Source organism: Salmo salar, chromosome ssa03 (genome assembly GCF_905237065.1).
Source record: "Salmo salar chromosome ssa03, Ssal_v3.1, whole genome shotgun sequence".
Lineage (NCBI taxonomy): Eukaryota > Metazoa > Chordata > Actinopteri > Salmoniformes > Salmonidae > Salmo > Salmo salar.
Window position 1 is genome coordinate 14021844 of NC_059444.1, and position 27208 is coordinate 14049051.

Here is a 27208-nt window from a genome sequence, read left to right on the forward strand (position 1 = left end):
GAAGACATTTGCACAGCAGGGTTAAAAAGGCTTGAGTTTATTAACTGTCTGACAAAGATCCATCATCAGGATCTAACTTAGTGGCATTTGAGTAACTAAAGGCAGACATTTAAAACTGCCATTGAGCATTTAGTCTGGTACAGAGCTGAAGACTCAACATGCTTTCTTATTCGTTATTCAAGAAGCTTGGCGTCATTATGCCTGAACCAGACAATTAGGTAACGATGCCAAAATAAAAAACACCACATTGTCAGAATCCAAAGAAGGTTCACCAGAAACAAGTAATCCAAAGTGCTTTGCTTTTCTATCGATCACCTGTTTGCTTATCTAGGCAACATGGAGTTCAATTATGAGGCCTCAATACAACACGGTGAAATTGTAGCTCAGGGCTTCTCTTTCACTTCGATGATTTCCTCTATTCTCGCCAAGACGCTCTCCATCATGTCAAACGTGTGCAGTGCTGAGTGCAGAACCTACAATGACAAGCATGAGATTAAAAAGATTTACAAAGTAGGCAGAAATGTATAAATCATGCTAGTTCTCAAATTACTCAACAGAAACAATATTTGTATACAGATGTATCTAAATGTTTTACCTGAAGCTGCATCTCTGGCGTCATGTTTGGCATCTTCTCGTTCCCTACTGTCAAAGAGCACACTGACTCCTGGGTCTGGGACTCTGCTAACACAAACAGAAGTTACTATCACATGAAGAAAACATGGATCTAAAGCCAATTCGTTCCCTAAGACGTCAGGGAGCCAAAATAGACACCATGGAAGTAAACTCAGCAAAAAAAGAAACGTCCTCTGTCAACTGCGTTTATTTTCAGCAAACTTAACATGTAAATATTTGTATGAACATAAGATTCAACAACAAGACAAACTGAACAAGTTCCACAGTCATGTGACTAAGAGAAATTGAAAAATGTGTCCCTGAACAAGGGGGGGTCAAAAGTAACAGTATCTGGTGTGGCCACCCTGCAGGAAGGTACCACATGAGGGAAGAGGATGTCTTCCCTGTAACGCACAGCTTTGAGATTGCCTGCGATGATGCTGTGACAAACTGCCCCAGACCATGACGGACCCTCCACCTCCAAATCGATCCTGCTCCAGAGTACAGGCTTCGGTGTAACGCTCATAACTTTGACGATAAACGCGAATCCGACCATCACCCCTGGTGAGACAAAACCGCAACTCGTCAGTGAAGAGCACTTTTTGCCAGTCCTGTCTGGTCCAGCGACGGTGGGTTTGTGCCCATAGGCGATGTTGTTGCCGGTGATATCTGGTGAGGACCTGCCTTACAACAGGCCTACAAGCCCTCAGTCCAGCCTCTCTCAGCCTATTGCGGACAGTCTGAGCACTGATGGACGGATTGTGCGTTCCTGGTGTAACTCGGGCAGTTGTTGCCATCCTGTACCTGTCCCGCAGGTGTGATGTTCGAATGTTCGAATGTACCGATCCTGCCACTGCGAGGACGATCAGCTGTCCGTCCTGTCTCCCTGTAGCGCTCTCTTAGGCGTCTCACAGTACGGACATTGCAATTTATTGCCCTGGCCACATCTGCAGTCCTCATGCCTCCTTGCAGAATGCCTAAGGCACATTCACGCAGATGAGCAGGGACCCTGGGCATCTTTCTTTTGGTGTTTTTCAGTCAGTAGAAAGGCCTCTTTAGTGTCCTAAGTTTTCATAACTGTGACCTTAATTGCCTTACAGATGTAAGCTCTTAGTGTCTTAACGACCGTTCCACAGGTACATGTTCATTAATTGTTTAAGGTTCATTGAACAAGCATGGGAAACAATGTTTAAACCCTTTACAATGAAGATCTGAAGTTATTTGGATTTTTACAAGTTATCTTCGAAAGACAGGGTCCTGAAAAAGGGCCGTTTCTTTTTTTGATGAGTTTAGGAAGGATACAAGCTGGCACTAGACGAGACTAAGTGGTTGTGTCTCACCTTTAGCATTGGTCTTCTTGCTGTTGTCTTTGGTGTTCTGGAGCTCAGCCTCGTAGTGGGCTTTGGACATGTTCAACCCCGTGCGTAGTGGCTTCATGTAGTAGTCCTCAATCTTATACAGCTCAGTCCAGATCCCCGTCTGGACACCAGAGAATGATTAGTGTGTGCATTCAATTAACCCAAAGAAGACCAGGCAATAGTGTAAACATCATCAGTCATCCTCACTATATCAAGTTACACTTTGTGTTGATAATCATTGCATGCATCCCTTCTGCAATATGGATAAGTGTTGTGGTTGAGGCAGTAGCTACCTGGTTCTTCCACGCTTTGTCTCTGATGAGTAAATAGCGCAGCAGGTTCAGAGACTCCATCACCCTGTCAGAAAGACCAAGGCGTTAAGTCTCACTACACCCTACTACTGCTCAGTGGGCAAAACTTGTTTCAATCGATCAATTATTGTAGTGAATATTGCCTGGATGGTGGGTGGAAAACATTGCATCAATCAGCTACTGGTAGTTGGGATGCAGTGGACTGACCTGTCCAGGTTCTGTAGGAGGTCGGTCTCAGGACCCTGGGGGAGACACAGCACCTGACGCAGGAGAGGGAACAGGTGTGCCCCCATGAACCACTCGTTACCGTTGTCCAGCTGACGAGGAGAGATATGTACATTTACATAGGTAATACAGCACCATTGGTAAAGGTATAGTTCACTTTTTTGAAGTTTTAGCCAAAAAATGTCAAATCATTTACATTTGCTAGCCATGTAAATCTGAAAAAAAGCGCAAAACCATGAGCGCCATACGTTTAAGGCAAAGTCGATCTGGTTTTTGATGTTCTTGATGATGTAGCCCTCTACTCCTGCATGGTGACTTGTCTTCAGCATGCACCTAAAATGATATGAAAAGTTATCAGAAAGGTGTCAGAACAAGAGAGCGGCCATATTGTTCTACAGGGGTGAACTTAACTGGAAGAATTTGTATTTGGCTTCCGTGTCAAATTTATCGATGCTCAACTGCAGCACTTTTAGTCCTTTAATTCTCTGTGAACAGAAAATAACATTTGACTGCTAATGTTAGTTATATATATATCTATATATATTATAAATCTATATATATATATCTATCTATCTATCTATCTATCATATATATATATATATATATATATGTTATAAATCCAACCTCCAGAGGACAAAGTAGTCATAATAAACATATCTATACAGGTTACTTACCAAATGCTGAATTGGACACAAGGTCATGACTTTCACCAAGTTCTAAAATGTAAATGAAGGATAAAATGTCATGGTGATTCACACAGCGAGATGGGATGAAGCAATTCCTCTCTACTGATTGATTAAACACAAGCTATCCTAAGTATTTGCGGCATTACATCAACATAGGACGTTTTGTTTTACCTGAGGGACACTGAAGAAGGATTTGAGCTCCATTAGCTGGACTGGGAGACTGTTGTCCTCAACCCTAACCAGGCTCTTTTCATACAGGTCCTTAGGAAAGGACAAACAAGCAATTAAGAGTCGTAGTAAAGGTCAATGAGAAAGTGTTACTTGTACATAATTGCTAGTCTTCCGACTTTAAACAGAGGATCCTTACCAGTCCTTTCTGCAGCCTGGATTCTTCCGTTCTGGGGGGGGAAAAAAGAGCACCAAATATATTGTTTGGATTTAGACACAATCAAAACCAATTTTCATGACTTTACAGAAGTCTATGAAATGCTATACTTTGTCAATTACATACATTGGAAAAGAAAGTCAAAAGTAAATGAATATGTACCTGCTCAAGAAGAGGTTGATGTATTCCATATTACACTGAAGAACAAACACTGAGCTGAAAGAAGAAAAGAGTGTTAGGACAATCAACACTGTTTTAGCACTTACATTAAGAGCCAACCAACCCCAATACCACCAAGGCATACAATACAAATGTAATAAAAAACTTCTTAGCCAGGTGCAACAGTACTTTCAGAGTAATGTGAACTGAAACCACACAGTCTTTATTCCCTACCTGAAGACTGTGGGGAAAGTATCCATGGCAATGTGCTGGACGAACAGCAGGTAGGCCAGGCTGGCCAGAGACTCTTTGGGGTAGCACACCTCTTCCTCCAGGAACCCAGGCACCTCTCTCCTCCTCAGCAGGCTGTGAGACAGTAGGTCAGGGAGGGACTCCCCGATGTCCGACAGGATGCCCTGCAAAACACACACACACACACACACACACACACGAGGAGCAGGGTTAACCCTTTATTAATTAGAGTTACCCCTATACAGGATGAAGTTTCACCTAGTTGTATGAGAACTCAGGTAGCCTAGCGGTTAGTCAGTAACCGAAAGGTCGCTGGATCGAATCTCCAAGCCGACTAGGTAAAAAAATCTGTTGATGTGACCTTGAGCCAGGCACTTAACTCTAATTGCTCCTGTAAGTCCAGAGCGTCTGCAAAATGATCAATGGAAACACTTAAATGACCAATGGAAACACTTAAATGGAAGTCAAATATAATCTTCATGAATAGTGTAAAAAAAGCTAGCCTGTTTCCAGACCTGTTTGTGCTGTATAACCACAATTAACAGTCTCCTATAGTCGCTGTCAATGACCATTGGATTTAGATATACAACACAAACAGATCTGGAACCAGGCTATGAGAGGATCAATGGTCACAATGTGAGCAGGCATCTTACCACAATCTCTGTGGCAAAGTTCCTGAGGGGAGATTCTGCTAGCGTTTCAGGATCCTTCAGCTGCACCTCCAGAAGAGGCTCACAAAGACTCTTCATACTGCTAGGGTGACAACACACACACACACACACTCTATACACACGCTATAGACACACTCTATTCATGCACCTAGACACTTAATGCACCGTACTTTAACGTTGGAGCTCGGAGCCGAAGAATTTCACTGTACCCTACAATCACACCTGCAACCCTGTACATGTGACTATTAAACAATCAGAATCTAATGCTCATCTGCTAAGCTACAGTATGATGGTGTATTGCATCTGCCCACAAAATCCACATGTTAACAAAGCTTCCCAAAATCAACTAAACCCAATAGCTCTCCGATAAAACATGTAGACCTACAACTTGAGCAGCTCAGTCCTCAGCTCATCCTCTTTGGGCGTCCTGCTCTGCTTGGCCTCCTCCACGAAGGGCCTGACAAAGACCAGCAGGGCCGAGCAGCAGCGGCACAGGCTGAACACGTCGTCCTCCTCCTGCTCCTTGGTCTGGGGCACAGGCAGCCTGGCCACCTGGCCCAGCAGAGTGGAGAGAGCCATGCCCACTGAGGAGGCCTTCCGGCCGCCCAGCCGCAACAACACTGAGGGGGAGGGTGGAGCGGTGGGGACAGTAAGGGGGGAGAGGGTCAGTGTGGGGAAAAGGGTGGGAGTAGACAGGGAAATGTGAGATGGGGCAAAGGGCATTAGGGTGGGGGAGAGAGAGAGTAGAGGAAGTGGGTGGGAATGCGGTAAGACAGTGGATAGGTGATAAGGGATGTGTAGATTGAGAGAGTGGTAGCAGAGAGTAGTCATTAAGGCATGGGAAAGGGACAGGATACAGAAACTTCTTAATCGTCAAGAATGTCAAACAATATTGAAGGTTTTCCATTCAGCCACTACAGAAAGGTGTTCCTCACCTTTCTGTAGTGGCTGCAGCAGGAGGATGACGGTCTCTGCGATGGAGTCAGAGTGGGCCTCCTCAACCTGCTCCAGCAAGCCAACCAGCAGCTCCTTGGGACTGCAAACCTGACCAATCACACACAAGGGTTACTTTTTCCTGTTTTTCCTGTGTCAATGGACTTCCGTGTCTGGACATGCAAACATGAAGCCTAATCTCAGATCTGTTTGTAATATCTTGCCAACTCCTATGGTGATCTGGGGCCAGACTAGCTAACGTTTACATTTTATAACCAAAACAACAATATGGCTGCGTTTAGACAGGCAGCCCATTTCAATCAGATCAGCTCGGAAAAAGAGCTTATATGAAAAGGTCTGATATGTTTGGTCAAAACGCAGAGTATTAGACCTTTGTAATAACGTATAATAATTACAACATGTAAACAGACCTCCAGCAGGTGTGTGAGGATGGCGAGGCAGTGAGGAAGATTATTTTCCTCCTTCTTCAGCAGAATCTGAACCAGAGGACCCAGCAGGTTCCAGCCCATACATCTCACTATGTTCTACAGAAAAACAGGGAGAGAAGTAGTATTACTTCACTATGTAATAACTAACATATACCAGAATTATGACCCAGAGGTTTTCCTGGTCAGATCATGTGGTTAGGAAAACCTCCGGTTCCAACCATACATCCCTATAAAGTACATATATAGGCTACTTTAAGAGAGAGAACCTTTCAGCTGAAAAGCAGCACACCACATCCAAATGACCAGCTGTTGATGTTTATTTATTTATTTAGTTCACCTTTATTTAACCAGGTAGGCTAGTTGAGAACAAGTTCTCATTTACAATTGTGACCTGGCCAAGATAAAGCAAAGCAGTTTGACACATACAACAACACAGAGTTACACATGGAGTAAAACAAACATACAGTCAATAATATAGTAGAAAGATAAGTCTATATACAAAGTGAGCAAATGAGGTGAGATAAGGGAGGTAAAGACAAAAAAGGCCATGGTGGCAAAGTAAGTACAATATAGCAAGTAAAACACTGGAATGGTAGATTTGCAGTGGAAGAAAGTGCAAAGTAGAAATAGAAATAATGGGGTGCAAAGGAGCAAAATAAATAAATACAGTAGGGGAAGGGGTAGTTGTTTGGGCTAAATTATAGATGGGCTATGTACAGGTGCAAGGCACTTCACCCTAATTTGCTCCAGGGTCGCCGTACTACTATGACTGACCCTGTAAAACAACACAGCGAGCGACTCTTCTTCAACACATTTCACTGCACCTATCCAGCGTATGTGATAATACAACTTGTATTTCTTTTTTACTGTACACTTGGTATAGATGTCTGGTTCAATCTTTAGTTCACCTTATTTTCCTCATCTACGACGATACTCAGAACCTGAGCACTCTCTCCATCCTCTATACAGGTACGTCCAGCTATCTGGAACACGGAATAATCCTCAGTCGTATAGTTGTCATCCTGGATGGCTTGCTGCATGAGAAAGGGGTAGAGAAAAAGAGAGAGAGAGGGAGATGAAAGGGGGGTTGGGTAGGTCTGTCCTTTACTAACCTCGTCTCCAAGCTACTGCGCACAAGCTATACGAAGCATCTGAGCTTTGGGAGGACGTCTGGTGAGCGAGACCAGCTTGGGGAGGACGTCTGGTGAGCGAGACCAGCTTGGGGAGGACGTCTGGTGAGCGAGACCAGCTTGGGGAGGACGTCTGGTGAGCGAGACCAGCTTGGGGAGGACGTCTGGTGAGCGAGACCAGCTTGGGGAGGACGTCTGGTGAGCGAGACCAGCTTGGGGAGGACGTCTGGTGAGCGAGACTAGCTTGGGGAGGATACTGGTGAGTGAGACCAGCCATGACACAATTCTCTGGTGAACTCAGTTGCCTTAGGACACGTGTCAAACTCATTCCATGCAGGGCTGAGTGTCTGTGTGTTTTTGCTCCTCCCTTGTACTTGATTGATACATTAAGGTCACTAATTAATTTGGTACTCTCCTCACCTGGTTGTCTAGGTCTTGATTGAAAGGAAAAAACAAAAACCAGCCGACACTAAACCCTAAATGGAATTTCACACCCCTGCCTTATGTGGACTCTTATGACTTACACATCTCTGGACGACATCACTCAGTTGTTCTAGAGCCATCCTCGTTGTCTCGGCTGTACTCCTACAGAGGGTATCTCTTCACTAAACACTCCTGTGAGGGAAGAAAATGTGTGTTCAGTAATACGGGTTATTAAACAACACGTTTCGAATGCAGTCATCACAGTTTTGTTTTATGTATGAAACCGTGGCACACAAAACAGAGAGTCAAGGCAAAGTAGGACTATTTAGCTAGCGTCACCTGATTTGCTGTGAGTGAGTGGCACACATAATGGATGTAATGTATCTTGGTTTTACTCCATCATTAGTGACTTGATAAAAATGTCTTTTGTTTGTTTATACTAGTGGCGTAGCTAGCCTAGTCTAAAACGCGCATGATTAGGAAATAAGCAAGAACAGAATAGTCAAATCACTTCATTATTGTGGCTGTTTTGAGGCAACAATAGAACCCAAGTGTAATCGTTTCATAAAGCTACATAGGATCTACAGCTTCATTTCCACGATGAAGAATATAAGGGCATAGTTAAAGTATTAATCGGTTTAATTAATTAGAGGAATTGCTACTTACATGTCAATTAATGGAGACACTGTCAGTCGCGTGGATTCGGAAGTGTTTCGGTTGCGTTGACCCTGATGAATTGCCGTAGATTTAACACGTCACAGGTCAAAGTTGACATTAGCACAAAACATTGGACGAGCATGAAGAAGGAGCAATGAAAAAGGGTTTGTTTTTATAAGATATCATCAGACCGGTATTAACATTGTGTTTGGATATTGTAGGGTCTCAGTTGGTCCTCAAAAAGTAATGAAAACGGAGATATCATTCTTGCAGCTACAGTTGTGTTTACATATAGGTAACTAACATGTTTCATAGCTAACCATATAACGTAAGCCTTTAATATTTAATTACTACAGTAAACAGCTAACTTCCTTATTACGTTCTGTCATAAACACGGACACCTAATTTCAGTTATTTGACAGATGGGAAGCGTGTCAAAGCACAGACCTCTGCAGAGGAAGCAAGAAGGTATTTTCACCCCCCTGCTTGCATCAATGTTCCCCATATGTGGAGGTTGAAAACGTTCTGATATTTGGATGAATGTCATTACCAATGTTGTTGGTCTCACGTTTGTGGCTAGTGTTTTTCTGGTGCTTATGTGTGTATAACCCTGCCCCCCAGGAGAGAGGCAGAGAGGGAGACCCTGAGAGAGAAACTGGACCTGGAGAAGAGACCTCTGCAGGCGGTGGAGTGTCTCTTGGAGGATAGCGTAGTGGAGGACTTCCTGGTTGACTGTGTGAGTACCATAGAGATTGAGGTCTACAAATACACTGTTCCAAATACAAGATTTTTTATCTGTGGTTGGTGGCTAAGATGGTGACATGCGGATTTGGAACGGTTCCACTTTTGAGTATTAGAAGAGGATCTATGACCTCATGGAAAGATTTTACAGTTACTGTCAATGGATATCAGTTGATCGAGGAGCACCACATCACTATGTCAGGTAGTGTGGGGTATCTGTCATGTATTCATGATGTTTCTTTCAATGCCCTTGATTTGCAGGAAAGCTTGATCACTTCTGCCAATTACAAAGACAGTTGAGGAGAGATCTATTGTGAAGCTGTGTGGCTATCCTGTCTGTTCAAATAAACTGGGCAAGGTAATCTTTCATTTATTTATAAAAGGCCTCCCTTTTTTACTTGCCTTTGAGTAAATAGTGTTTTGTCAAAACCAACTTCTTCTGATATTTATTTTCATAGGTCCCCACTCAACAGTTCAAAATTTCCACCAACACCAATAAAGTCAATGCCATTACAGAACGCATGGTAAGTGCACAGAATCAGATTTTCTGTTGTGTTATGACCAGCACCATTTAAAGAACGTGACTGATAGAAGACTGAAACAGTGCCCTTTTCCTGCAGTAATTCTGCTACAAAGCCTCTAAGTCCATTGAGCTGCATATATCAAAGAGCCCTCTATGGTTGAGGCAGCACGAGAGGTAATTATGTTCCGGTTCACTTTATGAGTCATGGTTAACCGCAGATATAGCCGTGCTGAGGTAGGCCTCCATTTTCCTTTAGGTCCAGATATGACCTAAATGTTGACTCTCCTCCTCTTATGACCATGTTTTCCTCTTTTTGTTTGCAACCCCCCAGATGTAAACTTAATGAAGAAAGGAGATTGGTATGTACATTCCTTTTTTTCACAATTTCATATAGTCTGGATTAATTGATAAGATGTGTAGCTGTCATTCAACTGGTTTATAAGGGATGGAGGGATGGATCCATTTATCGAATCCATTCATCAATCATTACGGCATAATAATTAAATAATTCACCAACTGTAAACATCAAATTAAATTATAGATCCATTGATTTCTCGATTGATTGGTGGCTTGACTGACTGACTTCCCCCTGATTCCCCCTGTCTGTCTGTGTAGCGGTAGCACTGGAGAGGAAGTGAGGCTGACTGAGGCGTTTCAGAGAGGACGATGTGAAGAACCTTCCCCTGTACTCTGTGGCCCCAGAGAACCCCAGACGATCCCGTACAGCCGGTCACAGCGACACAGTACAGCACTTTGTTTCCAGCGTGGTCTCCCAGCAACAGGGACCCAGGGTGCGCTGAGGCAGTCTGCCCAAGCACACCGACGAAGGGGAGGGAACGAGGAGAGGGAGAGAAGGTCGGGAGGGAAGGACACAAGTGCACAACTGCAGCCAACGTGAGTAAAACATTTAAAAGTGTTAACCCTCGCAGGGCTGCAGGACCAGACGGCATCCCCAACCGCGTCCTCAGAGCATGCGCAGACCAGCTGGCTGGTGTGTTTACAGACATATTCAATCAATCCTTATCCCAGTCTGCTGTCCACATGCTTCAAGAGGGCCACCATTGTTCTTGTTCCCAAGAAAGCGAAGGTAACTGAGCTAAATGACTACCGCCCTGTAGCACTCACTTCCATCATCATGAAGTGGTTTGAGAGACTAGTCAAGGACCATATCACCTCCACCCTACCTGACACCCTAGACCCACTCCAATTTGCTTACCGACCCAATAGGTCCACAGACGACACAATCGCCTGCACACTGCCCTAACCCATCTGGACAAGAGGAATACCTATGTAAGAATGCTGTTCATCGATTACAGCTCAGCATTTAACACCATAGTACCCTCCAAAGTCATCATTAAGCTCGAGACCCTGGGTCTCGACCCCGCCCTGTGCAACTGGGTCCTGGACTTCCTGACGGGCCGCCCCCAGGTGGTGAGGGTAGGTAACAACATCTCCACCCCGCTGATCCTCAACACTGGGTCCCCACAAGGGTGCGTTCTCAGCCCTCTTCTGTACTCCCTGTTCACCCACGACTGTGTGGCCATGCACGCCTCCAACTCAATCATCAAGTTTGCAGATGACACTACAGTGGTAGACTTGATTACCAACAACGACGAGACGGCCTACAGGGAGGAGGTGAGGGTCCTCGGAGTGTGGTGCCAGGAAAATAACCTCACACTCAATGTCAACAAAACAAAGGAGATGATCGTGGACTTCAGGAAACAGCAGAGGGAGCAGCCCCCTATCTACATCGACAGGACTGCGGTGGAGAGGGTGGAGAGTTTTAAGTTCCTCGGCGTACACATCACGGACAAACAGAAATGGTCCACCCACACAGACAGCGTGGTGAAGAAGGCGCAGCAGCGCCTCGTCAACCTCAGGAGGCTGAAGAAATTCGGCTTGTCACAAAAAAACACTCACAAACTTTTACAGATGCACAATCGAGAGCATCCTGTCGGGCTGTATCACCGCCTGGTACAGCAGCTGCACTGCCCAGAACCGCAGGGCTCTCCAGAGGGTAGTGAGGTCTGCACAACGCATCACCGGGTGCAAACTACCTGCCCTCCAGGACACCTACACCACCCGATGTCACAGGAAGGCCAAAAAGATCATCAAGGACAACAACCACCCGAGCCACTGCCTGTTCACCCCGCTATCATCCAGAAGGTGAGGTCAGTACAGGTGCATCAAAGCTGGGACCGAGAGACTGAAAAACAGCTTCTATCTCAAGGCCATCAGACTGTTAAACAGCCATCACTAACATTGAGTGGCTGCTGCCAACATACTGACTCAACTCAAGCCACTTTAATAATGGGAAAATTGATGTAATCAATTTATCACTTGCCACTTTATATTATTTATATTATATAATGTTTACATACCCTACATTACTCATCTCATATGTATATACTGTACTCTATACCATCTACTGCATCTTGCCATCCTGATGTAATGTATCACTAGCCACCTTAAATAATGCTGCTTTATGTTTTCATACCCTACATTACTCATCTCATATGTATATACTGTACTCCATACCATCTACTGCATCTTGCCTATGCCGTTCAGCCATCATTCATTTATATATTTTTATGTACATATTCGTATTCATTCCTTTACACTTGTGTGTACAAGGTAGTTGTTGTGGAATTGGTAGATTACTTGTTAGATATTACTGCATGGTCGGAACTAGAAGCACAAGCATTTCGCTACACTTGCATTAACACCTGCTAACCATGTGTAGGTGACAAATAAATTTGATTTGACGAAGATGCCAAAACAAACAAACAAGGCTGAAGACAAGAGGGAGGAGAATAAAGAACAATCACAGAAAGCACCAACAAAGACAATCAATGACATAGATGGACCCCAACAACACACAACAGATTCAAACCACCCCAGTGAGCAGCAGCCTTTCCTGGAAGAGAGAGGCTCACCAGAGGGCCAGTCTATGGAGGATGCCGCAGCACTACTGAGCCAAGTCACAATGTAGGATAGAGAACCAGTCACGGCTACATCTTCTGTACTAACAACCCTCAACACAATGCAGTGTACAGAATCAAGATCTAGCTCCAATCCCCAACCCTCAGTGGGACTCAACCCCAGCCCAGCCCACCCAGCCGGGCTTCAGGATCATCCAGGTGGGCATGAGCAGGAGGGGGGCCCAGGGGCTCCTCAAGGGCCACAAAACTACTCCAAAACCTGTCTCGGTTTGACTGAACCTTCTAGAAGGCCTAAGGAGGACCTTCGACGAATGGTGGGCTGAGGAGACTATGAAGTTCCTATATGGCCCAGACCACTTTAATAAAACAACAGTAGAAACGAAGAAGAAGAAGAAGGAGGAGGAAGAAGAGGAGCATGATGAAGATATCCTGGAGGATATTGTACAAGGGGTTGGGGATGGAGGGGACAGCGGGTCCCCAGGGGGTCCATGAAGTCCCTTTGCTCCATCCCCAGACTACGACACAATACGCAGGGATACAGAGGAGCTGGGGCTGAGGGTCAGGGAGTTCTACAAAGGGGATGAAGCCCACCAAGTGTCAGGGAAACGGGCCCTGAGACTCAGAGGTGAGTTGGGGATAAAAGTGTAGTGTAGTAACTGTCAGTCTCCAGATGGGGGCACTATGTATATGCATTGGAGATGTAAAGCGTGATGATGATGATGGTCTTGTTTTTGAGGTTGGCTTTTACCATGAAGATGTTTTTTTTAATGTTTCATCTCACTTCTTTCCCTCACTCTTATTCTCCTCTCCTTTCCCATCTACGCTCTTTCTCCTTTCACGCTCTTTCTCCTGCTTTCATGCTCTTTCTCTCACACTCTCTCCACCCACCCCCCCAAGACCAGGACCAGGGTGGTTGGTTGATTCCCATGCCCAGCACCTCATACAGAAACGCATAACGGTTGAGAAGCTCACTAGAGGGTGTGTGTGTGTCTGTATGAAAATGCTGCCACGGTTTTCAAAGTTCAAAAAGCTGTGTTTTATGCAATGAAAATGTGGTCACTGATGTGCTGATAGTTGACAACCAGCAATATTACAGAAGAATTGATAAGTACTGGCTCGGTCTTATAGCTCGTTGAACTTCGCATCTCAGCAACTTAAGAAATGAAACCAAGTTGTGTGTATATGTGTGTGTATATGTGTGTGTATATGTGTGTATATATGTGTGTATATGTGTGTGTATATGTGTGTGTATATGTGTGTGTATATGTGTGTGTATATGTGTGTGTATGTGTGTGTGTGTGTGTATATGTGTGTGTATATGTGTGTGTGTGTGTATATGTGTGTGTATATGTGTATATGTGTGTGTATATGTGTGTGTATATGTGTGTGTATATGTGTGTGTATATGTGTGTGTATTTATATGTCCGGTTCTCCTCATCTTCGTGGTGTGAAGCCTGAGAAACATCGTGGGCCCCCTGCGTCGCACCATGACTGACATCTCCAGGGACCTCAACAACCTGGTCACGACCTTCAGGTCAGTGCCAATGTAAACTCAGAGAGTTAAAGGGCCAATCCTTAATTGAAACAATAAAAAAGGGCTCCCCGCCTCTGTTTTGGTAAAAAGCTGAAGGATGGGCCTGGAGAAATGTAACTTCTAAAATTCATAGACAGAGCTATGGATGCAAGGACTGACCATCCTAGATTAGAGTTTCAAGCATGTTTTGAGGCAATACAGTGCTTGTTTATATTTGAAATCAAATTTTATTGGTCGCATACACATATTTAGCAGATGCTACTGAGAGTGTAGCTAAATGCTTGTTTACTAACATTGGAGTGAAAAAAGCTTATATTTTGGGTTCTGATGGGGTATGACATTTGAACTAAGCTAATACCGTAATTTATAAGTTATATTCTTCAAGAATCTAAGTCCAAAAATGGATGTATTACACTGCAGATTGCTGTTTTAACACACCATTTTCTACTAAAACGTCCAATACTGTGTCTGGGAGAGAAACAGGACATTTTACACTCTTATTTCAGTCAGTATTTACCTGGTCCCGCAGTCATAAACCGTCTTATCTGAAGTGCTGATCTAGAATCAGTTTTGGCTTTTTGATCATAGTGAATAAGATCACATGGACGGGAGACGAGGACACACATTATCCTAGATCAGAACTTCTACTCTGAGACACTATGAACACGTGCTCTGGTATTTATGGAGAAGTTATGTGGCAACAAGGCTTCCACTAACTGAGTGAACTTTTCAGGGTAGCCCCAAACTGCCAGAGGTGAACTCTGTTCCTGTCATGGGCACTAACTGGGCTATCATTGGCTGATTGAGGTGCAGTCAACAGGAAGTAGTGATTGGCAGAGTGCTATTGACTTCCTGTAGCTCAGATTTAATAGCGAGGCACTTGAGTCACACCTTCATCAAGAGGCCTGTTTCCAGGAATTCTCTGCTAGCTACTGAGGCCTGCTGGAACAGCACCCAGAGCTGACACCGCAAACTGTCAAATAAACACCTATAATTGTTCAATCTATATGACGAGGTGTCTCTGATATGGTTGGACATTAGGCTGATATGATTTAGAGATTTTCAGTGCCAAGTTGAAGTAAAGGACAGATGGACTGTTGTGTTTTCTCTTTCATGGAAAATCAGTGATGTCAGGCCTGGTGGCAGTGAGGCCTGGTGGCAGTGCGATGTCAGGCCTGGTGGCAGTGAGGCCTGGTGGCAGTGCGATGTCAGGCCTGGTGGCAGTGCGATGTCAGGCCTGGTGGCAGTGCGATGTCAGGCCTGGTGGCAGTGCGATGTCAGGCCTGGTGGCAGTGCGATGTCGGTACTAATTTGTCTCAGCTTCTCAAGACGTGTGCCATTTTTTTACTATACAGTCTCTCTTTTTTTCCATGGCAGGTTCACAAACACCAACATTATCCACAAAGGCCCAGAGGGACCGTGTGTGTGTGTGTGTGTGTGTGTGTGTGTGTGTGTGTGTGTGTGTGTGTGTGTGTGTGTCATGTGCTGTTGCAGGAACAGCTGGAGAGCCTGTGCCTCAGTAGGATCCATCAGGGATCAGCAGAGGAAATCAGGGAACATTGTTTTACCTGGGGGAACACCCTCTCAACAAACTTAACCTAGTGATTTATCTCTACTTGTGTGTATCCAGGGTGCACTGCAGTGTGTGTGTGTGGAGAACTCTCTTTGGTACATTTTAAACATCACAAAATTGAATACCAACCTGTTATAACTCATGATTTCATTAGAATATGCATAGAATAAGAATTTGTATATTCATTATTATGAAAAATGCATACCCATAACCACAGGCTCAGCAATTCAAAGGTTTCCTTGTGTTTTATGTTGCCCTGTGAAATATACAGTGTGGTGTGTGTGTGGCATCTCCAATCTGCGTTGTGTGCTTGCCCTTGCATTGTTTGACCAGTGCCAGATGGCGTGTGTGTGTGTGTGTGTGCGTGTGCGCGCGCACTACTTCCCCAGGCAGGTCGGTGGCAGGGCGTGAGCCTAGCAGGCGCTGTGTGGGACAGTTCCGTGCTGCTCCCGTCTGTGTACACACCTCTCGGCCTTATCTCCTCCACCTGATTACCCCCCCAATCCTAACCCTCTCTAGATCCGTGATGCAGCAGCCAGGGGCGACACACACACACACACACACACACACACACACACACACAAGCCCTGGGAAACATTCCACTTGGTCCCTAACTGATCCACTGTGTACACCACCACAGAGAGGAGACCAGGAACATAGCTTCAGCTCTGATTTATAGCTGTCTAAATAAATGGGAGATGATGCTTTCTTGAGCTGATATCACCTTATCTAGGCTACAGATGTTGTCTTCATCCAATCTGATAGGTAGATAGTAAAGAACATGCCTTATTGAGTGAGGTGCTCAACAAATAATTTAAAGTTGTAGCTGGCTGTTGGCTGCAGTATGGTTTCAACTAACTCAAAATGTCTCGTATTTAGTCAGGCTCATAATGATGTTTATTATAAGAAATGATAAATGAGTCTTATGACAAGTCTTACATTGCATTATAAGCGCATCATAAAGCATACATACCTATCTGAAGTGTTATCCATTATTTTTTTGAACTTACTAACAATATATCTGCAGGACCAATTAACAGTACCAAGCCATTAGCATTTGAGTCAACTATCCAAATATCCATCTCATGAATCATTTGCAGATGAGGCCCATCTACTGCATGGCAGCTGTGTAATTAGCCGGGCCTCTGTTGTGGTTCGGTGAATAATGGATGGGCCTCATGCAACACTAGACCCAGGTAGCAGCTTCGCTCCAGGAAACATATACACACTGTGCTCCTGTATCCCTAAAACATATTTACCAGCCCTCTGGTTAGCCTATTTCCGAGATACTTTTCCCATCACCAAAGGCAAATATATCATCTGGAATGCCTTACCCATCCCTACTGGCTATACAAAATAAAGTGTGCCCTTAAACACACCGCTTTGTAGACTTTACAAACATGTGCATTGTGCTGCTGAGGAGATTAGTCATATTGCCACCCAGAAATCATATACATATTTACTATAGATGCCTGAGGAGATCTACATATCACGTTGGGGGCGCTGAAACAACAGAAGCACGTTCATTTTCAATGACAGAAGCGAAGTGGACGGGGTACCGTTGGGCAATAAGAACATGGGCGAGGGACTTGAAAAGAGCGGAACCAAAGTTGGGAATGTGGAACTTTATGCCAATACTCCGCGACGTCGCGTTACTGTTGGCCAATCGAAGCTCACTAGTTTCCAGCCCCTTCTTGATTGTCTGTTGATACCTAGCACTATCTAGTCTGCTTGCTAGCACCAAAGGTAATTTACTATTGAGCCGACAGATGTATCATTTATGGAATGGGGTCTCAGCAAACGTGGGAACATTGCCTTTAATGTTGTTATTATTTAACCTTTATTTAACCAGGTAAGTCAGTTAAGAACAAATTATTATTTACAATAACGGCCTACCCCGGCCAAACCCTAACCCAGACGACGCTGGGCCAATTGTGTGCCGCTCTATGGGACTCCCAATCACGGCCAGTTGTGATACAGCCTGGAATCGAACCACGGTCTGTAGTGACGTCTCTAGACCGCTGCGCCACTCGAGAGCTTATCAGACCTTACTTTAAAGTAATTTGCCTTGTTGCAAAAGGTGACCCATCACTTCAGAGTGGATTGCAGTCAAGAAGATTCAGTTGAAACTTAGACCGCTGCGCCACTCGGGAGCCAAAAGGGTGCATAGCCGACAAAGTGCGATCTGATAGAATCCAGAGGAGAATCCTATGGAGCAAGCTAGATCTACTCAGGGTTTTCTAAAGCTAATCAGCTTCAGTTAGCTTCGCATTTCATCTCAGCCTTCGTCCGTACTATGACGTGGATATTGCTCGTTCTCCTGCTGCTAACTCTAGCAGGCTTGTAACTGCGCGTGCATGTAGCACATGGCTATTCGGACGACGAACTCTTCAGTGACTTAATACTGAAACGTCAATATATGTGACACATTTTCATTTGTGCTGAAATCAAAATTAAAAAATACTTCTCTTGCAAATTCAGCAAGCTATGGCGTGAAATAGGATTTTCGAAGTGCCTTCTGTATTTTATTATTGTTAATGCCGACTTTTGTTTGCTTTGGTGTGCTTATCAATGCACAAATACATTTCCCCCCCACTCTGGTTGATATAATAATTGTATTAGGCTATGTGGGACGCTAGCGTGCCACCCGTGGTGCACCCTATCAACAGCAGGTGCATTTCAAGAGCGGCAAATTTGAAACCAAATAAATGTCAAAATTCACATTTTTCAAACATACAACTATCTTACACCCTTTGAAAGATAAACATCTCCTTAATCTAACCACGTTGTCCGATTTCAAAAAGGTTTTACGGCGAAAGCATAAAGTTAGATTATTTTAGGAGAGTACATTGACAATAGCTGTGTGTAATGTTTTGTCAATTCAAAGACAGGCGTCACCAAAACCATAAAACCAGCTAAAATGATGCACTAACCTTTTACAATCTCCATCAGATGGCACTCCTAGGACATTATGTTAGACAATGCATGCATTTTTAGTTCTATCAAGTTCATATTTATATCCAAAAACAGCGTTTTACTATGGCGTTGATGTTCAGGAAATCGTTTCCCTTCAATAACCGGCAGTCAAGTCAGCACCACAAATTAAATAATTAAAATTAGAAAACATTGGTAAAATATTATATTGTCATTTAAAGAATTATAGATTTACATCTCTTGAACGCAATCGACTTGCCAGATTTAAAAATAACCTTACTGGGAAATCACACTTTGCAATAATCTGAGCACTGCGCCCAGAAAAATACGCTTTGCGATACAGACAAACGGCCATGTTGGAGAGATCTAAAATCGAAAATACTATGTAAATAATCCATTACCTTTGATTCTCTTCATCAGATGTCACTTCCAGGAATCCCAGGTCCATAACGAATGTAGTTTTGTTCAAAAAAGCTCATAATTTATGTCCAAAAAGCTCCGTGTTGTTAGCACATGATCTAAGCCCGCTGGACTTCACTTCATGAACGAGGGGAAAAAATATATTTACGTTCGTTCAAACATGTCAAACGTTGTATAGCATAAATCATTAGTGCCTTTTTTAACCAGAACATGAATAATATTCAAGGTGGACGAATGCATTCTCTTTTAAAACGTTTTGGAACGAGGGTACCCAACATGACCTCGCGCGCCAGAGTCTAATCGGCCATCACCGTTCCAAGGCTCTTGTTCGGTCAGATCTCATAGTAGAAGATTCAAAACACTTTGTAAAGGCTGGTGACATCTAGTGGAAGCAATAGGAAGTGCCAAAACATTAATCAGCCCCTGTGTGTTTCAATGGCATTGGCTTAAAGGTAATTCAACACATCAGGTATCCACTTCCTGTCAGAAAATGTCTCAGGGTTTTGCCTGCCAAATGAGTTCTGTTATACTCACAGACACCATTCAAACAGTTTTAGAAACTTTAGGGTGTTTTCTATCCATATATAATAAGTATATGCATATTCTAGTTACTGGGTAGGATTAGTAACCAGATTAAATCGGGTACGTTTTTTTATCCAGCCGTGAAAATACTGCCCCCTAGCCCCAACAGGTTGTATTAAGTCATACAAAAGTGTTACTGTGCGTGAAGTTTAAAATGCTTTCTGGCATTACTAAATGGGTAATGTGATATATTTTAACATGAGTATTTTTTTAACACAGACATTTTAATAAAATATTGAATCCGTTGTCTTCCTCAAATGAAGGAGGGAATCTGATTTCATTGGTCCTCAACTCGTGGCTCAGTCATTTCATTCAGGGTAAGTGGCTCTTCTCCAGAACAGGTTATAGTTCTGATGGATTCGTTGCCATATAAATTTACCAGGCTAAAAGGTGAGACACTTTTGAATGACCGGTTATCCCTAGTTGAATTCAAGAGTTGACCAAAGTTACCTCGCTAACTCCTCAAACCTGCTTTGTAGGATAACCCTTGGTTTTTCCTGACCGTGTTGTGTTTGTGTGTTGCAGGTTATCAGAGGTGTTCCCGGTCAGCTGTCACTTCAGGACCTACAGAGCCTAGTCGAGCTACTCAAAACCATAGCCATCCAGTCTCCTCTACTATAGACGACTTTCTTTACTGTTACAGCCAAGTCTACATGTTTCCTATCAGAACGGCAAGGGCTGGAGGTATCGCGCTTCTGATAGATACATCATTGATTTACTTTTATTCGAAATCAGTATTGGACAACCTTGCCTTGACTTTTTTGTATTACTTTGGTTTGGTTGCTTTTTCAGTTTTGTTCAAACAACTATTGAGAATTAAGAGAATTTACTTTTCATCTTCTCTCAGGATATGGACAGTGCTTGTTGAGGCTTTAGTGCTCTGAAATGAAGACTGAAATTTCCAAGAAAATTGAACAGACATACAGTATCGTCGAATAGGCTTGTTATTACACAGGAATTGTTGAACAGGTGCATAGTTTACACACATTCTGCCAGCTTCATGGTGGAAATGTATAGTCTTATTATGCCTCTCCTAATTTTCAAACAAACACTGATATACTGAATCTGATGATACTGTAAATGTCTAAATCAAATCTTCAAAGTTACAAGCCTCCAATGTTTAACCCCATGCTTCTATACAACCAAATAAATCACACTCAGGTTTTCCACTGTGTATAAAAATGTCATGTGGTCGACTATATTGCCATACTGGAAGAGGATGGTGCAATAAATGTGTCGCTGTTTATCCCAGCTTCCTTCACAGGAAGTTTATGGTGTTGTAATCTCATTTATTCCAAGTCTGACAAGAAAGTTGTGTCTGAAAATATTTGTTTTTGACCAGGTGGTTCGCGCGACTAGAAACATTATCTGAGGGGCAAAAAAATATTTTATCGTGATTCTTTATGGATAGTTTGTGTATTTTATTATTCAAACATTTTAGGATGATACAGTTACAGATATAACCTTAGTCTATTATTTCTAAAGCTTTTCGCTTGAAGCCAATAACATGTTAATTTTGTTGGTGCGAGTTTTCATTTTTTCCTTGTTCATTTAAACATTTGTGAAAATAAAATATTGTGCGATGAAATTGTGTCGAAAATGTAAAAGCCTATAGGGTGACTTCAGAAAGTGGAACATTATATAAACTGGGACAGCTTAATCCTGAAGCATATATTTATTGGTCTGACAAGAGAAAATCTAAATTATTGTTATGCTACGTTCAAATCAACTTGGAACTCGGAAATCTCCGACTTCAGTGCGTTCAAGACAACTGGGAACTTGGGGGGGGGGGCGTTTTGAAGGTTCATCCAACTCGGATTCCAAGTCAGAAACTCTGGCATCTTCTAGAGCTCTGACTTTCCGACCTGAAGATCACTGATGCCTCGTTTTTTCTGAGTTCCCAGTTGTCTTGAAAGCACCAACACTATTGCCACTAGGAAACTCGGAAATGTCACACTTGCCAACTGGTTGTAGTTATGCACGAGCTATGTTCAACGAGTTAGTAAAGCGGACATTTCTGAGTTGCCTAGTTCCGATTAGTTTAGTTGCACAAATAGAAAGACAGTTTGTAACAGTAAACAAATGTCCTTGCAGAGAAACCAACCACATGGTAAAAATCACATCACTTCGTTGGTGTGACATCATAGAGGGGGCAGATGCCACGTTCAAAACAACTGGGTACTAGGCCGAAACCTCCGACTTCAGTGAGTTCACATCAACTGGGAACTCCTGATAGAAAACTTGCTCTGAGTTGGGAAAATCGTTTTGAACAGTGATTCAACTCGGAATTCCAAGCCAGGAACTCAAACCTCTTTCTAGATATCCGATCTGGACGTCGTGATTTGACCTCGTTTTTTCTCTGAGTTCCCAGTTGTCGTGAAAGCACCAAGAGCAAGCTTTAAACAGGAAGTTCACCTTGCAATGCACAGTAAGATCAGTGACATATAGATTTTTTCTGTTAAGGTCATACAACTCATAATGAACAGTGCCAAGTTGTGATGTAAATGTGCATACTACTGGTGCATCAAAATACATTTTTTTTTTAAGTTGCCAATATTATGTTTACATTTTGTAATTCAGCACTTTTTTGTTGTCCCGCTTTACTAACCATAGCTAGCTAAAGTAGGACAGTCTTCTAGGCTTTTCCAATGGAGGAAAGATCCGGTTTACATTAGGGAACACCTGTACTTAGGTTAGGCAAGGATCTGGTTCTTGTAGTACTATATCATGTTCATTTTTTCTTGTAGTATTGTTATTAGTACTGTTATTTGAATGAATTCAGAAAAAAATTGACACTTTTTATCTATCCAACATATACAACACATGATACATTTCTGAAATTCTCAGATGTTTCCTAATCACACAACATTGAATTGTTTTTGGGGTACAATTAGGACTGTAATAATGGTGTCCCCGTTTATCTAACCTGCTGTTTACCAAATGAGAACTGAAAATAGGGTTTTCACTCAGTGTTCACAAATGGGTGTGCCGCCTTCTGTGATAAAATGTGTGTTTGTGCGTGATTATGAAACATTTTGAGGATTTCAGAAATGTATCATGTAATATGTTGGAGAGATGTCTGAAGAGGTTACTCTTCCCATTCTGAATTCAACCTACTGTATCAATTCACTCACCTCACTGACAACAATTCAATTCACTGACAATTCAATTCACTGACAAGAATTTTGGATGAAGGCCTATTATTATTATATATGAACATGTTTGGTTTAGATGTCTTCACTTATAAGCCTATCATTGTTTTTACAAAAGACAAGGGAACATTTAAAATGTATATTCAGACAAAAGAGCATAAATTCTCCTTTCCCCACCATGGATTCTGTATACACAGCAGATTATAAAGTGACCGTGTTGGATAATTAAAGGCCTTAATTAATTAAACAGGCATTAATATTAAAATGTTCCGATAAATAGACTATTAAGCTATAGCATTTAACTAGCCGGTTTCTTCTCGAGAAGAAAACAAATAGGCTAGGCTAAAACGAATTATACAATCCTTGTGGATCACAACCAAAACGTTTAAATCCTGTATTTTTGTGTTGTGTGAAATGATATTCAGAATTTGGCCTGTAGCTAATGAAAATCTATAGGCCGATTTAATAAATACATGTTTCATTTTCAAAACAACAATTCAAGAAGGGGCAATATAACCAAGGCATATAACCAAGCAATGATAGAATAACATAAACGTATTTTGAAAGCGACATATTTACGCTACATGTATTAATATAGTACAGTTCTCCAGCACAGTTTTTCGGTGTTGACAGTTTTTCATTTCAATCCATGTTGTGTTTCCTTGTGCCTCCTCAGATCCACTTTCCTTTGGAATCCTTTGCCGCAGAGGTCGCAGCCGAACGGTTTGAAGCCTGTGTGCTTGCGGCTGTGCGTGATGAGGTTGGAGCTCTGACTGAAGGCCTTCCCGCATACCTGGCACTTGTGCGGCTTCTCACCTGAGCATGTAAACAAGTTGCATTATGAAAGTGTCCTTTTGAGCTCTCCATATCTGCTGTGATTGTTCTCGAGCCTAATTGTCTGACTTTTAGAAGCATAACAACATGCATACCCACTGGGCACCGACGTCAATTCAAGGTCTATTCCACGTTGGTTTAACGTGATTTAATTGAACTGACGTGGAAACAACATTAATTCAACCAGTGTGTGCCCAGAGGGAAAAGTTACTTTTTGTTTGGTTGACACTTTTAAATAACAGGCGTTTGTAAAATATTTTATATAATCTTTTAAAATCATTAACTTATCTTTTGTGGTTGGTGCGGGATCTCTCACCTGTATGGATAAAGGTGTGTTTCTTCATGTCGGACTTCTGATGGAATCTCTTCCCGCAGTACTGACAAGGGTAGGGCCGCGTGTCCGAGTGGATAAGCAAGTGCGTGGACAGCGTGGACGAGCGCTTGAAGCTTTTGTCACATATTTTACAGTTGAAGCTCCTCTCCTGTGAACCAGGTAAGATGTGAGCGCATGTGACATGTGGCCGTCTGCACCTTGTTATTTCATGCATTGCGTTTGTCGTTTACGCATGTATTACACGTGGTATTCATTCCCAATAGGCATAGGAGAAAGTAGGCCTGAAGGTCCAAATACTAAGTGACATAGGCATTTGGGCCTTACCTGTGAGTGAACGCCCTTGTGTTGTTCGAGGCTCACTGCGTGCCCAAACGTTTTCCCACACAATCCACAGGCAAAAGGGCGAGTTCCGCTATGCGACCGACGAACGTGAACCTCTAACCCGTGCGGCGTCGAGAATACCTTTAGGAGAGGATGAAAGAGGTGTTAATATGTGTTAATAAGTGACAATCACCCAATTGAAACCGAACAATTGTTTATCGTTGCCATACGTTGTGGTAGAGGAGTGTGGCTAGGCCCACCTTGCAACACTTGATGCACTTGTACGATCCACTTGGTTCTAGACGTGAACAGATGAGATCGGATTCAGACTTGATATCAGAGGCCTTGGTCTTCAGCTTGAGGTCCGAATATAACTGGTCGGCGTCCCGCATTCTATAGGTAGGGAACACCGTAGACCCAAAGTCCCTGTAAAATCCAGTGTGGGGGCCCCTCTGTGCGTAAATGAGGGAGTTGGTGGCACCATCCTCGGATCCATAGAGGCCCATCTGTATGTCGGGCTCCAGGGTTGTGGGGAGATTGTGTTGATATGTTCGCTGCACAAGGTGTCTGAGCTCGGAGCCAGAGTAGGTCATCCATGGGTAAGAGCGAAATGGAATGGCGAAAGGCTGAGCGTCGTCTGCTGACGGAGTGAAACATTGTTCCGAATCTGGAAAACATTTGGACTTTTAGTCGTCACGTTTCCAAATACTGTTTACAAAAATACGTAATAGTTATTAAATAAAACACCCTTTATTTTTCTGGTAGCCTATATTAAAGGATAAAAGTGCTAAAATATGAAAAACAGAGGGACAGCCTCAAATAACCATGTTTGGAGATGCAGTGCGCATATGCGTAATGATGACATCACAACAAACTATAAACACAAACCTGGTGATGCAGATGGAGATGGAGGGCGCCAGTAGTCGTCATAGTCCGAGAAGCGGTCGCACACGCTGCCCTCGCAGCTCAGCGGATAGATGGGGGAGTGGTCAGCCGTGTGCACCAGGCGGGATTCGGGGGAGAGGTTGCGGTGGTTCGGAGCAACCTGCGCGTCACAGTTCCCCTCAAACTCAACCTGCAATTTGCTTTCTATAGCCATAGAGAAAGAGAGCAAGGACTGGCATTTAATTCAAGCTCATAATATTCGTCACAGTTTTATATTTTATTTGTGAATTCTAAAAAGTAAACATAAAACATTCCACGCGAATTTAGAGACATTCGAATCGTTTCCATATCCAAACAGACTTGTGTGTGACGTGCATAATGTATTCTAAGTCCAGGCCTAGGCGTGACATACATTGAGAGCAGCATCACAGATAGACATACCTGCGCATATATGGGCTAAAATAGTATCCATTCTAATGTAGTCATCATCCAGGTATCGTGGTTGGTGGTAGCTATGTGCTCGTTTACTCTTCACCAAAAATGACCTCGGCATGGTTACTCTCTGCTGTGTGACTGTCAAGATCCCTGGTCACTTGTGATGAAATCCTCTTCGTCCACACGGACCTATTTTATCTCTGGAAAGATTTTAATACCATTGGTTGACAGGTTCATCCAACATAGGGATTTTTTGGCAGGAGATGAAGCATGCGCATTGCCCAAAGGCACCTGCGCGTTCACCAGGTGTTGCGAGACAGGTGGCCAGAGGAACTACTGCCCTCCGCGGTCTACAGGGTGTGATTGAATACCACAACTTATCATATTTCAAAAAGGTCATTAAGAGGCCATAGTAGTTGTTTCCTTTCATGATGTGGAGTCTTTAGAATATATGTCGATTTAAAGCCCCAACCCTCCCTTCATTAATGGCCTATGCAACTAGGCCCATGTCAGTGTAAACGGATCCTGCGGTACCTTCTCAGAGCTCACCCACCGGCAATGATATCCCATTAATGACGCATGCACGGCAAGGTGACTAGCCCTCTCCATGCAACCGTCTGCAGGTGCGGACCTGAGGTATCCCTTACTGACCCGCCGTCAGTTAGCATGCTGGCTAATTCACCCGTATAGACCCAATAACTTCTTCCAAATGTATCTTATCCAAATGCGTAATGCCAAAGTATGTCAAGGCACTATTATTATAGCAGTACCCACTGGGCAAACTGGTTTAATCAACGTTGTTTCCACGTCATTTCAATGAAATTACGTTGAGCTAACGTTGTATAGACGTTGAATAGACGTCTGTGCCCAGGGGTAGGCTCGCCCTTGATTAAAAAAAGTTGGAGTGAACTGAGATGTCATTTAGCCTATTCCAGAAATCACTAAGCTTCAAATTAAATCATTGCGAGGATTTTCGTGTTCAAGGTTGGTGTTCGAAGTTGTCTGAAAGCAAAGTGAAATCGATTTCTGGACGGTGTGGGAAAGAACGTTGTTAGTTGAACCTGCAAGTACAACTTGAGATAAGCAACGTTGGAACACATGCTGGATACTCATAGCCGAAGTTGCTTACCCGTACTTATTTTCTTTTACCGAGCCTTTTGAGTAACAACTAACACCTCCAACACATTGTAACTGTAAGTAATTGATAAATCACTTGACATCTGAAGTATTGCCCCCCCCCCAAAAAGTATTTAATTCTTTACCTTAAAACATTTGACACTCAATCAACCACACATAGAAGCATTAATATTTAGTCCAGATTATTAAAATTGTCAAGAAACAAAACAGCTTCAGTTACAATTTTTGTTATTTCAGTCTAATGCATTGAGACCTACCCGTACTCGGTGTCCACATGCGTAATAGGCGCAACTTGCAGCGTCCCTTCTCTCTCATCTGAACACAGCGGCTGTGCGGCTGACATGACCTTTAAACAGCTGACAACTTCCTGAACTTCAGATTTTTTTTGCACAACTTTCAGTAAATAGACAGTGATTAGGCCTGATCACTAATGACATAAAGGGCTATTCTAATCATTTGATGCCTATTTCAGTTGTTCTACCTTGTTTGACAATCAAGTCATATGAAATGACTTCAACCAATTTGATTTGATGTTATAATAAAGTTATAACTCCTCATACATTAATAACACAACACCCAATGAATCATCATTTAAAAATTCCCACAGACA

At 43.0% G+C, this 27208-nt stretch overlaps 3 protein-coding genes across 5 annotated transcripts; 1 reads left to right on the forward strand and 2 right to left on the reverse strand.

Annotated features, from left to right (window-relative positions):
* Nucleotides 1-21: 21 nt before the first annotated feature.
* On the reverse strand, nucleotides 22-8452 carry glmna (glomulin, FKBP associated protein a). 3 transcript variants are annotated; one of them, XM_014189931.2, is made up of 19 exons: nucleotides 8261-8452; nucleotides 7696-7786; nucleotides 6950-7075; nucleotides 6024-6137; nucleotides 5595-5703; nucleotides 5045-5279; nucleotides 4642-4738; nucleotides 3971-4152; nucleotides 3740-3793; nucleotides 3560-3590; nucleotides 3364-3453; nucleotides 3181-3222; nucleotides 2918-2991; nucleotides 2755-2839; nucleotides 2489-2598; nucleotides 2264-2327; nucleotides 1953-2091; nucleotides 596-681; nucleotides 22-473 (listed from the first exon to the last, which is right to left on the reverse strand). In XM_014189931.2, the coding sequence occupies exons 2-19, from the start codon at nucleotides 7732-7734 to the stop codon at nucleotides 384-386; spliced, it is 1767 nt and encodes a 588-aa protein (XP_014045406.1). In that variant the 5' UTR covers nucleotides 7735-7786; nucleotides 8261-8452; the 3' UTR covers nucleotides 22-383. The 3 variants fall into 3 exon arrangements, with proteins under 3 accessions (XP_014045406.1, XP_014045405.1, XP_014045404.1); XM_014189930.2 differs by having other exon boundaries at nucleotides 596-678; nucleotides 4642-4741; XM_014189929.2 differs by having other exon boundaries at nucleotides 4642-4741.
* LOC106598756 (uncharacterized) lies at nucleotides 8424-16540 on the forward strand. Its single transcript, XM_045715418.1, is given in 11 exon segments — nucleotides 8424-8546; nucleotides 8674-8719; nucleotides 8873-8987; nucleotides 9254-9285; nucleotides 9287-9350; nucleotides 9451-9516; nucleotides 10218-10409; nucleotides 12605-12724; nucleotides 13101-13435; nucleotides 13911-13991; nucleotides 15369-16540. Coding segments are annotated over 11 exon segments (1320 nt in total). The 5' UTR covers nucleotides 8424-8497; the 3' UTR covers nucleotides 15589-16540.
* Nucleotides 16541-22683: 6143 nt separating this feature from the next.
* On the reverse strand, nucleotides 22684-27193 carry LOC106598913 (zinc finger protein Gfi-1). The gene is made up of 7 exons (XM_014189938.2): nucleotides 26856-27193; nucleotides 25468-25661; nucleotides 25030-25230; nucleotides 24402-24808; nucleotides 24145-24282; nucleotides 23803-23968; nucleotides 22684-23468 (listed from the first exon to the last, which is right to left on the reverse strand). Exons 2-7 carry the CDS (start codon nucleotides 25577-25579, stop codon nucleotides 23290-23292), a joined length of 1203 nt encoding a protein of 400 aa, XP_014045413.1. The 5' UTR covers nucleotides 25580-25661; nucleotides 26856-27193; the 3' UTR covers nucleotides 22684-23289.
* Nucleotides 27194-27208: the final 15 nt, after the last annotated feature.